This window comes from Lynx canadensis, chromosome F1 (genome assembly GCF_007474595.2).
Source record: "Lynx canadensis isolate LIC74 chromosome F1, mLynCan4.pri.v2, whole genome shotgun sequence".
Lineage (NCBI taxonomy): Eukaryota > Metazoa > Chordata > Mammalia > Carnivora > Felidae > Lynx > Lynx canadensis.
The window spans coordinates 68,479,720-68,494,374 of record NC_044319.2 but is presented as its reverse complement, the minus strand read 5'-3'; the positions used below and the strand labels follow the sequence as shown (position 1 = coordinate 68,494,374).

Here is a 14,655-nt window from a genome sequence, read left to right as displayed (position 1 = left end):
TGCGACCTGATTGGTCACCTGGCCTGTTGCCCTGGAGACCAGAAGCGAGTCCCAGTTCTCAGGCCATTCTAGGAGCAAAGACCGGAGCCCCAACTTTAGGGTCTCTTCCGCGGGGTCTCAGGGAGCATCCGTATGATCCTAGGTCCAAAGAACATATCCTGTGCCTGTTTGATCAAAAGGCACCTATAAAGGAGTGAATCGTGTGTCTTAATTGTTCATTTTATTAGTTTTAACGTCAGAGCAGGGCGTCGGCCTGACCATTGCTTCACTGTCCCATATAGCGTCCTCAATAAATGAGGGGGGGGGTGGGATCGTGTCAGGTGCCAACATTCCCTTTCCCATTTATTCAGGACAGCATGTAAAGAAAGCCTGAGGCCGATCCTCGCATTTCCGGGGACCAAGCCGGGTTAACGTTTCCACACAGCCTGGTTTCCACGGAGCACCAGGCAAGCTGTTCTGCGCACCTCACGGCCTCCCCAGACCTCCCCACCAGCTCACGTCTGCCTTTCCAACCAATCAACTCGAAGATGTCTCAAACACAAACGGTTCCCATCCATCTATGTATGAAGGGGCAGACATAGAATGCACCAGGCCCGGCTCCCCCAACTCTTACAACTTAGGACTATTTATAGTCTGAGGACAGGGGAAAAAAGGCCAATGAACAAACTATAATCAAAACCAAGTGAGGATTTTTAAGGAAGCCATGATGGAAACATTAAAACATCTGAATTCAACTCCAGAAAAAAGTGCTACCAAGGGAAAATCAAGTCCTAACCAATTCTCTGAAACTGGCCGTAAGAACAGGTTGGAGAATGATCCTCTAGGCGTGAACCCTACGAGCTCCGGACGAAGTGGGACTTCGGCTGACCGGCGCCCACCGGCCAGATGACCTGAGGCCACCAGCAGCAGGAGCAGTGTCCGTCAGCCCGTCACAGAGTACTTTCCAGTGTGTTATAGTTGTCCTTAAAGCTCTTCAGTTCAAGAAAGTGCTTGGCACGTTTACTCTTCTGACTGGAAGGGAGGTAGGTCACCTGGATGGTTGTCGGGGAGACTTCAGGAGACTGGGTTAGGTCTTTGGCGGCTGACTGGTGCTGTCTCTGAGAGCTCCCGCTTCGTGCTTTGACCCTGGAGGATACAGAGAGGGCAGGTCACGGACAGAATGACGACTAACACAAGAAGGCAATTCAGGCAAGACTCAACCGCTCCATAAACATGGCGGTAGCCACAAGTGATCCCTTGTCCTTGTCCTATCTTATAAACTAGTGACTAAAAGCCCATCTGATAGAAGTAGCAGAGAAAACAATTTTCCCAGAGTCCTTGCCTCTGGCTCAACATCTTCTTTTTTTAGTGTGTATTTTTGAGAGAGAGACAGAATCCGAAGCAGGCTCCAGGCTCTGAGCTGTCAGCACAGAGCCCGACATGTGGCTTGAACTCACAAACTGTGAGATCATGACATGAGCCTAAGTCAGACGCTTCACCGGCTGAGCCACCCAGGCACCCCTGGCTCAACATTTTCATCTCGCTATAAAGAAAACCTTTATTTGGGGCGCCTGGGTGGCGCAGTCGGTTAAGCGTCCGACTTCAGCCAGGTCACGATCTCGCGGTCCGTGAGTTCGAGCCCCGCGTCGGGCTCTGGGCTGATGGCTCAGAGCCTGGAGCCTGTTTCCGATTCTGTGTCTCCCTCTCTCTCTGCCCCTCCCCTGTTCATGCTCTGTCTCTCTCTGTCCCAAAAATAAATAAACGTTGAAAAAAAATTAAAAAAAAAAAAAAGAAAACCTTTATTTGTTATCATTTTTTAAAGTTTGTTTTAGAGAGAGAGTATACGTGCATACACGTGGAGAGGGGCAGAGGGAGAGAGAGAATCCCAAGCAAGCTCCATGCCTGGTGTGGAGCCTGATATGGGGCTCAGTCCCACGACCTGGGGATCATGACCTGAGAAGCCAGAATGAAGAGCTGTACGCTTGATCGACTGAACCACCCACACGCCCCAAAGAAAACTTTTTTAATTCTGCTGATTCACCTCCTGCATCTATGCCACTAATATACTCCCAATCTAAAAAAAGTCCCTTGAAAACTGAACACCAAAAAATAAGAACAGAAATAGCTATCAAGTACTTACGACATTAAATTGGTCCTTTACCAACATCTAATTTACTGCCATCCCAATATCCCTACGTGGCAGTAACATCCCCAATTTCCAAGTTAGGAAACTGAGGGCCCTCTTGCCTAAGGTCACAAAGCTAATAAGTGACAGAGTTGGGACAGGAATCTGTCAGATTTCAGGGCCTCGTCTTCACTAACCTCACTGAATTGCTCTAGAAATCAGAAATCAAGGAGTGAATTTTTATTTACTTTTTTACTGTTACATCCCTTTCTTTTAAAATTTTTTTAACATTTTTATTTTCGAAGGAGAGAGACAGAGCATAAGCAGGGAGGAGCAGAGAGAGAGAGGGAGACACGGAACCCGAAACAGGCTCCAGGCTCCAAGCTGTCAGCAGAGTCCGATGCGGAGCTTGAACTCAGGAACTGTGAGATCAAGACCTGAGCTGAAGTTGGACGCCCAACCGAGCCACCCAGGTGCCCTGAATTTTTATTTTTTTTTAAAGTTTATCTCCATACCCAATGTTGGGCTTGAACTCATGACCCTGAGATCAAAAGTTGCATGCTCTACCAACTGAGCCAGCCACATGCCGATGAGGACTAAAGTTTTTTGTAATTATTTTTTTAAGAATGTATTTTATTTTAGAAAGAAAGTACATGTGATCAGGGGAGAGGGGCAAAGAGGGAGAGAGAGAGAATCTGAAGCAGGCTCCATGCTCAGCACAGAGCCCAACACAGGGCTTGATCCCATGACCTCTGGGATCATGATCTGAGCCAAAATCAAGAATTGGATGCTCAACTGAGCCACCCAGGTGCCCTGATTTTATTATTTTAAAGATTTTTTAGGGGCACCTGGGTGGCGCAGTCGGTTACGCGTCCGACTTCAGCCAGGTCACGATCTCGCGGTCCGTGAGTTCGAGCCCCGCGTCGGGCTCTGGGCTGATGGCTCAGAGCCTGGAGCCTGTTTCCGATTCTGTGTCTCCCTCTCTCTCTGCCCCTCCCCCGTTCATGCTCTGTCTCTCTCTGTCCCAAAAATAAAAAAAAAAAAAAAAAAAAAGATTTTTTATAAAGCGTATTTGTTTATTTTGAGAGAGACGGCAAAAGCAGGGGAGAGGTGGGGAGAGGTAGAGAGAGGTAGAGAGAGGTAGGGAGAGAGGGAGAGAGAGAGAGAGAGAGAGAGAATATCCCAAGCAGGCTCTGAGCTGACTGCACTCAATCCCACGAACTGTGGGATCATGACCTAAGCAGAAATCAAGAGTCGGGACACTTAACCAACTGAGTCATATAGGTGCTCTCAAGGACTGAACTTTTAATAAAATTGTGGTAAAACAGACCGTTTTTAAATGTTTACGGTCCAGTAGTATTAAGTATACTCACACCGCTGTGTACCCATCTCCAGAGCTTTTTCATGCTGCAAAACTGAAGCTCTGTCCCCAGTAAGCAATAACCCCCCACCCCCGACACTGTCACCTTCCCATCTTTATGAATTTGAGGACTCTAGAGACTTCACCTGAGTTAGAACCAGAAGGTATTTCTGGTTCAAAGAAACCATGCTTTGAACACGCCTTCTGCCTGACCTCCAGAACAAGCACCCTTCCTCGTCTTCCCCTGCTTTCACTCCTCTTCTGAGCAGTTTTTACCAAACCCTTTGTTTTTGGAACAAGGTAGTTTAGTTTTATGAACAGAGAAAAGACAGGACAGACATACTCCTTACCTTTTCAGAAAGAGCCTTATTCAACACGGCAGAAAATGGACACGGTTCTTTTCAAGGCTGGTAACTAACTTTTTATTTCTACATGGGCTTTCCCTCTCCACCCTTTGAACATCTGTATAAATAACACCATGAAACCACGCCAGCGCATGTTTTAAACACTGTCAGACAAAAGTCGTGATTCCTATTACACAAAAACTCAACAGCTGATGCTCTAGTGATGCCCTTAGTTTCAAACAAGGTTCCTAAAGCTGTGAACGGTAATAAAAACTGGGGGGGGGGGGGGGGGCACGTGTGATTGTTATCAGACCAAGACATGAAAGGAAGACACTGGAACCTGAAAGAGGAAGAATCTCTGCATTGAAAAACTTTATTCCGGGACACCTGGGGGGCTGTCAGTGAAGCGTCCGACTTCGGCTCAGGTCATGATCTCACAGTTCGAGAGTTTCAGCCCTGTGTCGGGCTCTGTGCTGATAGCTCAGAGCCTGTTTTGGATTCTGTGTCTCCCTCTCTCTCTGCCCCTCTCACGCTTGTACTTTCTCTCAAAAAAAATTTTTTTAAAAGCGTCCAGGATCCAGTTACCATTAAAAAAAAACAAACAAAAAAAAACTTCATTCCCTGGAGGCGCCTGGGTGGCTCAGTCGGTTAAGCGTCCAACTTAGGGCTCAGGTCATAATCTCATGGTTCTTCAGTTTGAATCTCACATCGACTCTGCGCTGATAGCTACGAGCCTGGAGTCTGCTTCAGATTCTGTGTCTCCCTCTCTCTGCCCCTTCCCCACTCATGCTTTGTCTCTCTCTCTCTCTCTCTCAAAATAAACATTAAAAAAAAGAAAAAAGGAACCTTAGTCTCCCCCTTTAAATTTTTGTAATGTTTATTTTTGAGAGAGACAGAGTGTGAGTAGGGGAGGGGCAGAGAGAGAGGGAGACACAAAATTGGAAGCAGGCTCTAGGCTCCAAGCCGTGAGCACAGAGCCCGAACGACCACGAGATTATGACCTGAGCAGAAGTCGGACGCTTAACTGAGCCACCAGGTGCTCCAACTTTATTCCCTTTACCGGTCTACATTTTACACCAATTCTGACATTTTACTGAGCTGAACTAAAAAAAAAAAAAAAAAAAAAAAAAAAAGAGGGGGCACAAAAGTAGGAGACGCTTCTCCTACTGTGTTCTTATAGAGCAGCACACGCTTTCAGAGGCAAGTAAGGCAGAACAAGACAGCTCGTCATTGTGATTTTGTTACTACTGCTCACGAAGGGCATCTTGCTGGGGGTGGGCCAGCACCACCGCTGTCCTCTCCAGCACCCGCCCCCCACACTTACACGGCGGCCAGCTCACTCAGGGCCTCCTGGTAGCGCAGGTACTCACTCTGCCCAAAGACCTGAGGAAAGAGGAAGGAAGAGTGGGGCTCCCTCAGGCTGGGGCATCTCTTTAGTCCCCTGAAGGAAAAAGTGGCCATCCGGCTTACCCCCGTCCCATAGCGGGCTGTCTCATAGCCATCCAGCAGGGTGTCGATGAGGGCCTTGCGCACACCCTTAAAAGGAGTACTAGTGTTCCGGAGATCTAGCAGGTAGGAGCGGAAATTCTTGCCCATTAAGGAACGGGGATGCCTGCCTTCAGCATGAAACGGGATCTCTGAGGAGACAATCACACAGCACAGTGATAACCCTTCTCCCATTTGTTAGTCTTTTTAGTTAACCTTCCAAATTTAGGAATGGGTCGAATGAGTGAACTGGGGGGAAATTCTAATGGAATGAAGACGACCAGAGGCCCAGAGCCGCGTCTGAGCGGTCACGGGGTGCTGGCAACACAACCGTAGGCTCCACCGATGGTACCGACAGTGTCTCCTTTCCATCTACCCCCTACTCACTCCGGCTCTGAGACACAAACCACGTTTCAGCAGAAACAAAGCATACTTGACAATGGTCACACGGTAGAAAAAATTCAAGAACCATTTATCTTGGTCTTACTGAAAAAGCGTGGGTGTCACTTGTCTTGTGTAGAAAAACAAGCAAATTACCACCATCCGGTTCACGAAACTAAAGGTCTAAACAATAAAACAAATTCACCCTTTGAAGAAGAAATAACTTGCCACCATCATTTCCTTAGACAAAATAACCCAGTACTCTCAAAACTCCAGGAAATTCCTCCCAGCGGGGGGCAGAAAAAGCATAAGCTCTAATATACACAGCCCCCCCACCCCCTCCCAGCCCAGGCCCTCAGCCTCCCATCAAGTCGCCCCTACCAGAGGCGCGGACGGCGTCCAGGGCTTTCATCCTGTACAGGTAGTTGTAGCAGCCTGTTGAGAAAGAGACTGGTCGTAGGCATGACCTCAGATTCCTCAAACTCCAGCAAGCCAATAAACCGCCTCCCCGCATCTCACATGTGCCCAGCAACAGAGGAACCACAGGTGCCCAGCAGCTATGCTGACAGCTCAGAGAGCAAAGGAATTCGGAACACATGGGATTCCTCACTCAAGCGTCCTCCGAGAGCACGCCACATACTCTGATTTCCCTGGGCTTCCAGCTGGAGCAGTCTCGCATCGCCGTCTGCAAGGAGCTGAGGTTCATACTTGATGTCTTGAACCCTGGACAGCCGAATGTCAATCTCCTCTCTCAAGTCCTGTTCACACAGAGAAAAGAGCGTGCGATCACTTATCCTGTACTCTGCTTCCCGTCAGCCTCGAAATGGGGCAGAGCAAGCGAGCAGCTATGACAAAAGCAGCACAAAAAATGCTCATCTGGCTGGTAACGTTGCCAGGTCAGGCTGAAAAATATAAGGATAGGCTCGGGTTCTCTAAGAACTTCCCCCAACGGCACATCTCTAACCTAGCTCCGTTTAAAAAAATTTTTGTAAAGTTTATTTATTTATTTTTTTTTTTTAATTTTTTTTTTCAACGTTTATTTATTTTTGGGACAGAGAGAGACAGAGCATGAACGGGGGAGGGGCAGAGAGAGAGGGAGACACAGAATCGGAAACAGGCTCCAGGCTCCGAGCCATCAGCCCAGAGCCCGACGCGGGGCTCGAACTCACGGACCGCGAGATCGTGACCTGGCTGAAGTCGGACGCTTAACCGACTGCGCCACCCAGGCGCCCCGTAAAGTTTATTTTGAGAAAGAGACAGCTAGTGTGTGAGCAAGGGAGGGGCGGGTGGACACAGAATCCCAAGCAGGCTCTGCACTAGCAGCGCAGAACCCCACGCGGGGCTTGAACCCACAAATCGTGAGATTATGACCTGAGCCAAAACAAAGAGTCGGACGCTCAACTGACAGAGCCACGCACGCAACCCTCTGAGCTAGACCTTTAACCTTTAACCTTCCTCAAGTTCTATGGCATCAACGTGATTTCTGACTCAACTGAATTTAGGATCTTGTTTAGGTGTTCTAACAAACTTCTGGAGGAAGAGAAAAACTGGACAGCAAGTGAAAATCATAATCTAAAAATCTGTGAAAATACCTGTATGTGGTTTCCAATAGTTTGGGGACTACCCTACCTGGTGGATCACAGGACTTCTAAAAGCTTTCTTCTGGAGTACACTTAATTTTTTAAGTAGGTTAATTCACATCCACGATATAAACTTCGAGAAGATACTACAGTCACCCCTCACTCACCCCAAAGCAACCACTGTTAAGTCCACGTCCATCTCTCTCACTTAAAAGGGCTGCCAGAGCCCCAGCAGATTTTTCTTCTTGTAACTTTAAAAAAAAATTTTTTTTAACATTTATTATTTGAGACAGCACGTGAGTGGGAGAGAGACAGAGAGAGAGAGGGAGACACAGAATCCGAAGTAGGCTCCAGGCTCTGAACTGTCAGTACAGAGCCCGATGTGGGGCTCGAACTCATGGACTGTGAAACCATGACTTGAGCCGAAGTCAGACGTTTAACCGACTGAGCCACCCAGGCGCCCCACTTCTTGTAACTTTTTAGCAACTGCCACCGTGGAATAGATCATACGTGAAATACACGCTATGTACGTTTTAAATAATTATGAAAACTGTGAAGATGAACATCTATGTCTGCTCTCCTGAAGCCATGTGTGCCTAGTTCTGATTAAATGCAACACCCCCAATGTTCATTTGTCAACAATCTTACTTTTCTTCACTGCTTTATCACATATCAACCTGAACAAGCTGTTTACCTTTGCCTGGTTTCAAACTTCACACAAATGAAAAAATACTTTTTGAATTCCTCAGCAACTTGTCTTTTCAAAATTTTAAATACTTTACTAAGTTAGAACTTACATGGAATAAAATGCAACCAATTTGCGTGGACTGAGTTTTGACAAGTAAATACACCCACTCAACCACCATTGCAACCAAGACAGAACATTTCCATCACCCCAAAACGTTCTCCATGTCCCTCTGCAGTCAACCTCTTTCCCTGCTCCAGGCAATAATTATGTACTTTTTATTGATACAGTTGTGTGTTCCAGAATCTCATATAAATGGAACGGAACAAAATGGCAGATACTCTTTTGTGAATGGCTTGCTGGCTTTTTTTACTCAGCATGTTTTTGAGATTCACTCATGTTTGTCTTTTTCTTTTTTAAAAATGCTTTAGAATTGGGGCACCTGGGTGGCTCAGTCAGTTAAGCGTCCAAGTTTGGCTCAGGTCATGATCTCACGATCGTGGGTTTGAGCCCCACGTTGGATTCTGTGCTGACGGTTCAGAGCCTGGAGCCTGCTTGGGATTCTGCCCCCACCCCCCTCCCGCTTGCACACACTCTCTCTAAGATAAATGTTAAAAAATTTTACAAATAAAAAAATGCTTTAGAAATTCATGTGTGTCCACATGTTCGCGCTGTTGAGCTTACTTTCACTCCTAGTATTCCAAAATACAAATAAATCATAGATATATTCTCGAGTAGACGTTTGGCCTAAGAATTTCTTCTGGAAATATCACAATTGCTGCCATGGATATTCTTAAAAAAAATTTTTTTTTTAAATGTTTTATTTTTGAGAGAGAGAGAGAGAGAGAGGCAGACAGAGAATTTTAAGCAGGCTCTGTGCTGACAGCAGAGAGCCTGATGCAGGGCTCGAACTCAGGAACCATGACATCATGACCTGAGCTGAAGTTGGGACACTTATCCAACTGAGCCATCCAGGCAGGCCCTGCCCCACGAATATTCTTCCATGTCTTCTGGTACAACACGAACAAAAATTACTTTCTGAATGGTAAGAGTGGAACTCCTGCACCATGGGATTAGGTACGTGTGTAATCTTACTAGATAATACCTGGTTATTGGCCAAAGAAGTTTTAGTAATTTACACTTCCACCAGCAATGAATGCAAACTTATTTTTTATTATTTTTATTTTTTGGTGCAAAAAGGTCATTCTATTAAAGCATGGGGACAGGACCCATGGGCAGGAAGAGCTGCTGAATACAAATTTAAATGAGAAAATTTTTTAAAGGGAAAGGAATCTTATCTAGTCCAGGATGCTCCAAAATCATCAAAGTTTTTAAAAAGATTTTTAAAAATACTATTTTTGAAAGAGAGAGACAGACACAGAATCTGAAGCAGGCTCCAGGCTCCGAGCTGCCAGCATAGAGCCCAACGTGGGGCTTGAACTCACAAACTGTGAGATCATGACCTGAGAAGTTGGACGTTTAACCGACTGAGCCACCCAGGCGCCCCAATAATCAAAGTTTTGAGTGGATCATGGTGTACTGGTGGCCAACCCTGTAACTGTCTTTTGGATGGCAGGTGGCATCTGGAGAACTGAGGGAACATAGAAGAAGCACCGTTGAGTTTTTACACCATGACACGTTCCTTAAGGCTTTCCGCGAAATACATCAGCCAAGAACAAAAAAAAAGGAAGATTGACAGCACTGGTTGTTGAAAGGACACCCAGCCAGGAGTTGAGCGAACTGTGTACTAGCTCCGGTTCTCCCACTAACCTGTTTATCACTCAGTAACACGTTACTGAGCACCCACTACACGCAGGCCCTGGCTTTACTGTGAACAAAACTGGCCTGGTGCCTGCATTCCTGAAGCTTATGGTCTCATGGAAGGTAAGCATTAAACAAGCAGACAAGGGGCGCCTGGGTGGCTCAGTCGGTTGAGCGTCCGACTTCGGCTCAGATCATGATCTCGCAGTCAGTGAGTTCGAGCCCCGTGTCGGGCTCTGTGCTGACAGCTCAGAGCCTGGAGTCTGTTTCGGATTCTGTGTCTCCCTCTGTCTCTGACCCTCCCCCGTTCATGCTCTGTCTCTCTCTGTCTCAAAAACAAATAAACGTTAAAAAATAAAAAAATAAATAAAAATAAACAAGCAGACAAACACAAAAGAAAACTTGTGATAAAACTGTATCCAGAAAAACAGGATACTATGAGAAAAAAAAAAGATCACCTACTTTAAAACAGGTAGTAAACTCTCTTCAGAGGAAACAACATTTGAGCTAAGATCTAAAGAGCAAATCAAGCGCCTGGGTGGCTCGGTCGGTTAAGCGTCCGACTTCGGCTCAGGTCACGATCTCACGGTCCGTGCGTTCAAGCCCCGCATCGGGCTCTGTGCTGACTGCTCAGAGCTTGGAGCCTGTTTCAGATTCTGTGTCTCCCTCTCTCTCTGACCCTCCCCCGTTCATACTCTGTCTCTCTCTGTCTCAAAAATAAATGTTAAAAAAAAATAAAGAGCAAATCAGCTAGCCAAGAGAAAACCAAAGACCACTCTATGCCCCAACAACAGCACATGCAAAGACTGGAAACCTAACATGTGTAGCCGGATCCCGGCTGGATCCTTGGATCAGAAAGAGCCAGAAGTCGAAGACAGAAGCAGGACTGGGGGTGGCATTTAGACCTGTGATTTCCAGGTTAGGTTTGTGGAAATGCTACAAAGGCGGTACATATAAAAACAGGGAACTCAGGAAAGAGGTCTGGGAGACGGAGAAAATGTCATCAGTAGAGATCTACAAGCCAAGGAAAGGAAGATAGTTACCGGAGAAAGTGTGAAGACTCCTGGACTATTCACCTTGGGCATGTCCCGGGGTAGCTGCTTCCTTCTCAGGTTTCAGCTCCTAACGCGAAGGACTAGGGGGACTAGGGGATTGATGAGGCCCCCAGGAATGGAAGGTAGTGCAGCGGCAGATCCTTCTCCGTGACCTGGGGCTAACCCGCCGCCCTAACGCAAACCTTAAAACAGAAAACACTGGGCGGCACGTCGAGCTTGCGAACTCTGTCCACAGAGTTGGCAAATTTTAGTCCAAATCCTTCACTCCGCAGATGCAAAAACTGTTGCTTCTGCGCCAAGTGCACGCTGTGCCGCAGCAGGGGGAGCGGAAGCCAGAGCCACGCTGACCGTTCTCTCTCCGGCCGAGCGCGGGGAGAGCGACAAGGGAACTCGGGAACCAAAGTCATCTCAAAGGCGAAGGCCATCTCACTCTAGGCCCTGACGGAGCTGCAGAACCAGGCCGACCTCGTGCCTTAAGGACCTACCTTTGGGGCGTTGTGTCCCACGGGGACATGAGGTCCCCTTCGGGATTTCATTGCAAAGCGCATGATTTGCCTCTTCACAAAAATAAACAGCAGTACGAACACCTGTCCAAGAGATAGGAAAAAAGGACAGTATCTTTAGCAAAAACACAGTAATTTTTAAAAAGGGGGGGGGGCACGCCTTCCTTTGAGGTCCCCAGCTGCAAGCGCTCAGGGCTGCTTCGGGGCACGCCCGGGGGCCAGGGGGCAGGGGCAGGGCGCTCGGCCCCCAGGCGCTCCGGGGGCAGCCCAGGGCAGGCGCAGGTGGGTGAGCGAGCGGCTGGGGGCGGAGGGCCGGGACGCGGGGTCTCCTCACCAGGCTCCCGTAGGCCATCACCAGCACGACGTTCACGCCGGACAACCAGTTACTGCCGGACGCCATGGCCTCCCGCCCCGCGCACAACCGCTCCGGGTCAGCCTGGGCTCCGCCGAGGCCCCGGCGCCTGGGCTCCCCGAAACTCCCCGGCCATTTCCTCACGGGGAAACACCGACGCTCAGCCGGCCTGAAAACATGGCGGACAGGGGCCCAGGAAACAAGAACGCCGCCTTCCCGCTGCCCCCAGCACGTGACCCAGGCCCGCACCGGCGCGCGCCGAGACGCCGGACGACGCCGGACGACGCCGGGAACAGGAAGCGGATGCCGACAGTGCGTCACGCGGCAGAGGCGGGGCGGACGCGCGGAGCCGCAGCGCCGCGGCTCGTGGCGGGCAGTGCGCGCGCGCTTGCGTGCGCGTCCCTTTTCGCGTCACGTGCCGGGGGACGCAGGCAGGCAAGTGGGAGGGGGAAGGCGCGAGAGCGAGCGCGCGAGGGGAAAGGAGGGAGGGGGTGGGGAGGAGGGAACCTTACATCACGTGACAGGGGCGGCGCGGCCCGGGGTGTCAGTGTGGAGGAGACTGAGGTAAAGTTGGGAGCGCAGCGGCGTTGGCGGCGGCGGCGGCGGCAGCGGCAGCGCGGCGGGGCCGGGTATTGTCCGCGGCCCCTTTAAATCCGCGGTCTCCCTTTCCCCTCCCTCCCTTCTCCCGTACCCCGCCGGGCCCCCCCCCCCACCCCAGTCGGCCCCCCGCCCCGTGCGCTCCCCCACTGGACACCCCTCCCGGTCGTGCGAGCCCGGCGCCCTACCCAGCCCCCTCCCCCCTAGTTGGCCGCCGGAGGTTTTGTTTATGGTTGGATTTGCGGCCTAGTGGGCCGCGCCGGAGCCGGGGCCTCGATTTGGGAGCGTGGCCGGGGCGGGGCTTGGGCGGCCGGAGGGGGGGGCCATGCGGCTAGAGCCCGAGCGGGGAGAGCGAGGAAGAGCGCGAGCGAGCGCGGCCTGGGCCCCGCCTGAGGTAGGGCCCTCTCCGGCCCGGCCGCTGCCGTGAGGACGCCGCGGGGGCCGGCCTCCCTTTGCAGCCCGCTGCGGGCCTTCTCGGATCCGGATCCGGCCTGGTTTGGGGGTGGCGGGGGGGAGGGAGGACGGCGGGGTGGAGCTGCCCCGAACTCCCCCCCATGTGGCCCTCGGTTCGGAGTGCGGAGGATTAATTTGTTCCGGGTGGGAGGTGAGGCGGCGATTGGCCCCGGGAGCTCCCGATGTGGCGCTGAGCGGGGCGAGCCTCCCATCCTCCACGCGTGGGCTCGCGTCCCCTGTCCGCTTCCAGCCTCTTTGTCAGCTCCTCTTACCGCCCGTCCTGCTTTCTCAGCGCCCCGGCATGGGGGACGGCTTCTCTGCCGCTGTCGTAAGCGTGCCGTGGCCCACGCTGGAGTTTGGGGGGCCCCGGACAATTAGGATGTTGTTGGGGAAGCTGGGCGGGCCGACCCCCACAGGGTGTGTTACGCCCGAGGGACGTCACTGGAGCACTGGGGTGCGGGTCCACTCTTCTCATAATAGGACAGGAATCCGGAATTTCCTCAGACCCTTCACTTTGTGGACAGTCCCTAAATGGCTTTGCAAACTGATGTCACAAACAGGAGACCGCTCCGCCACCCGTCTCGAAAAGTAGCCACCTCTGGTGTAGGGTGATGGGGAGGGAAAAACGCCACAGGAACAGGCTCTTTTGTTGTTGTTGTTGTTGTTACCGTTTTTTGCCTCTGAGTGCCCCTGATTACTGGATGGAGAAATCCTTTTTTTGTTTTCTCCCCGTCCACCTTTCACCGTCCTTATCCCGCCGTGGGGATGTGTGGTGTGACTTGCTGGCAGATGATGGGGGTCCGTGACAGCCAGCATCACCGGAGAACCGGAACGTGTTGGTTACGTGTGGGTTGCCACAACGGGTTTGAGATCCTACACCATTGTCCTTAAAAGAGCGGACCGTGCCGGTGACCGTTTCCCTTGTGAGCAGCGAGTACTGCTGTCATGTAACTGAGGATTGAAAGACCTTAAAATGTACTGTTGCTGATTACTAAAGCCCCTTTTTTGCTAAATGTGCCCTAACTGGCAAGTACGCTTTTTAAAACGAGATTCAAGTTTGTGGACGAGGGGATGCAGGGGTCATTTCCACAAAACATCCAGGGGAATTAGCTGTTCTGTTACAGGTAGCTACCCCAGTCCAGCTTGAGTGTCTGAATTGTTTCTCTACTTAGATTGTAAGCTCCCTGAGGGCAGCAACCAAGTCCTATCGCTTTTGTATTTTCTAAAGTACTGGACACATAGTAGATACTCAATAAATACTTGATTTTTATTTTTTTCTGTAAAATTTCTTTGGCTATTTTTTTTAAGTAGCTGGTTTTCAAAAAATGGTCAAAGGCACTCCTGTGTTGAAACCTGTATTCCTGCACTTTTCCCTGGGTCTCCAACACTTCTCACATGTTGCTCGTAAATATTTTTATTTTCTAAGGAAAAATACTTAACAAGATTCTTCCTCTCCACTGTGATAACTCTAGGTATGTGTCCCTGCTTGCTACGAAAAGGCTACTAATTTTGCGCCCTCCAGTGATCCATCCCAGATCATTTAATTTTGACCTGCTGCTCAGTGTTGTTACTACCTAGGTGGTAAAATTTTCTTAGTCGCACATTTCAAAGCGTTTGTAAGAGAGAAATTGAAGTTAACAGAGGGAGTCTTCTGGACTGTTCTTTTTTTTTTTGTTTCATTTTATTTCCCTTGAGTCATTATGTGGCTTTCAAGATGACTTTTTAATATATCTACATTGACCGGTATGGTATATGGAGTTCATATTGCTAGTCACAGCATTCATATCTAGTATTAACTTATTAACTTGAAATCACACGAGAAGTAGAAAGCAGTATTTGTAAGCTACAGGAGTGTTTATTCCCATTAGAGATTTCATTTTAGAGCCAATTATTTAAAAGCATAATAGTTTTCGTCTAATTTTAATTTTTTTCTTTGATTTGAATCCAGGGGTACTGCTTAAAGAACACATGTTTTTTTGGTGTGTGTGTGAGTGT

The 14,655-nt window shown here is 49.5% G+C and overlaps 2 protein-coding genes across 34 annotated transcripts in view; one reads left to right on the top strand and one right to left on the bottom strand.

Annotated features, from left to right (window-relative positions):
* Positions 1-205: 205 nt before the first annotated feature.
* Positions 206-11,847, bottom strand: CF1H1orf43 (chromosome F1 C1orf43 homolog). 3 transcript variants are annotated; one of them, XM_030302184.1, is made up of 8 exons: positions 11,593-11,847; positions 11,241-11,342; positions 7,422-7,505; positions 6,315-6,432; positions 6,056-6,109; positions 5,279-5,445; positions 5,133-5,191; positions 206-1,125 (listed from the first exon to the last, which is right to left on the bottom strand). In XM_030302184.1, exons 1-8 carry the CDS (start codon positions 11,656-11,658, stop codon positions 930-932), a joined length of 846 nt encoding a protein of 281 aa, XP_030158044.1. In that variant the 5' UTR covers positions 11,659-11,847; the 3' UTR covers positions 206-929. The 3 variants fall into 3 exon arrangements, with proteins under 3 accessions (XP_030158044.1, XP_030158042.1, XP_030158043.1); XM_030302182.1 differs by lacking the exon at positions 7,422-7,505 and having other exon boundaries at positions 11,593-11,843; XM_030302183.1 differs by lacking the exons at positions 5,133-5,191; positions 7,422-7,505 and having other exon boundaries at positions 961-1,125; positions 11,593-11,845.
* Positions 11,848-12,100: 253 nt separating this feature from the next.
* The window catches only part of UBAP2L (ubiquitin associated protein 2 like), a 40,227-nt gene continuing 37,672 nt past the window's right edge, over positions 12,101-14,655 (top strand). For 29 of the 31 annotated variants that reach the window (XM_030301963.1, XM_032591881.1, XM_032591882.1 and 26 more), the window contains exon 1: positions 12,101-12,174. The gene's annotated coding sequence lies outside the window, so the exon portion shown is untranslated. Of the gene's footprint in view, positions 12,240-14,655 lie in introns of all 31 variants that reach the window. The other 2 variants (XM_032591883.1, XM_030301944.1) reach the window with 2 other exon arrangements.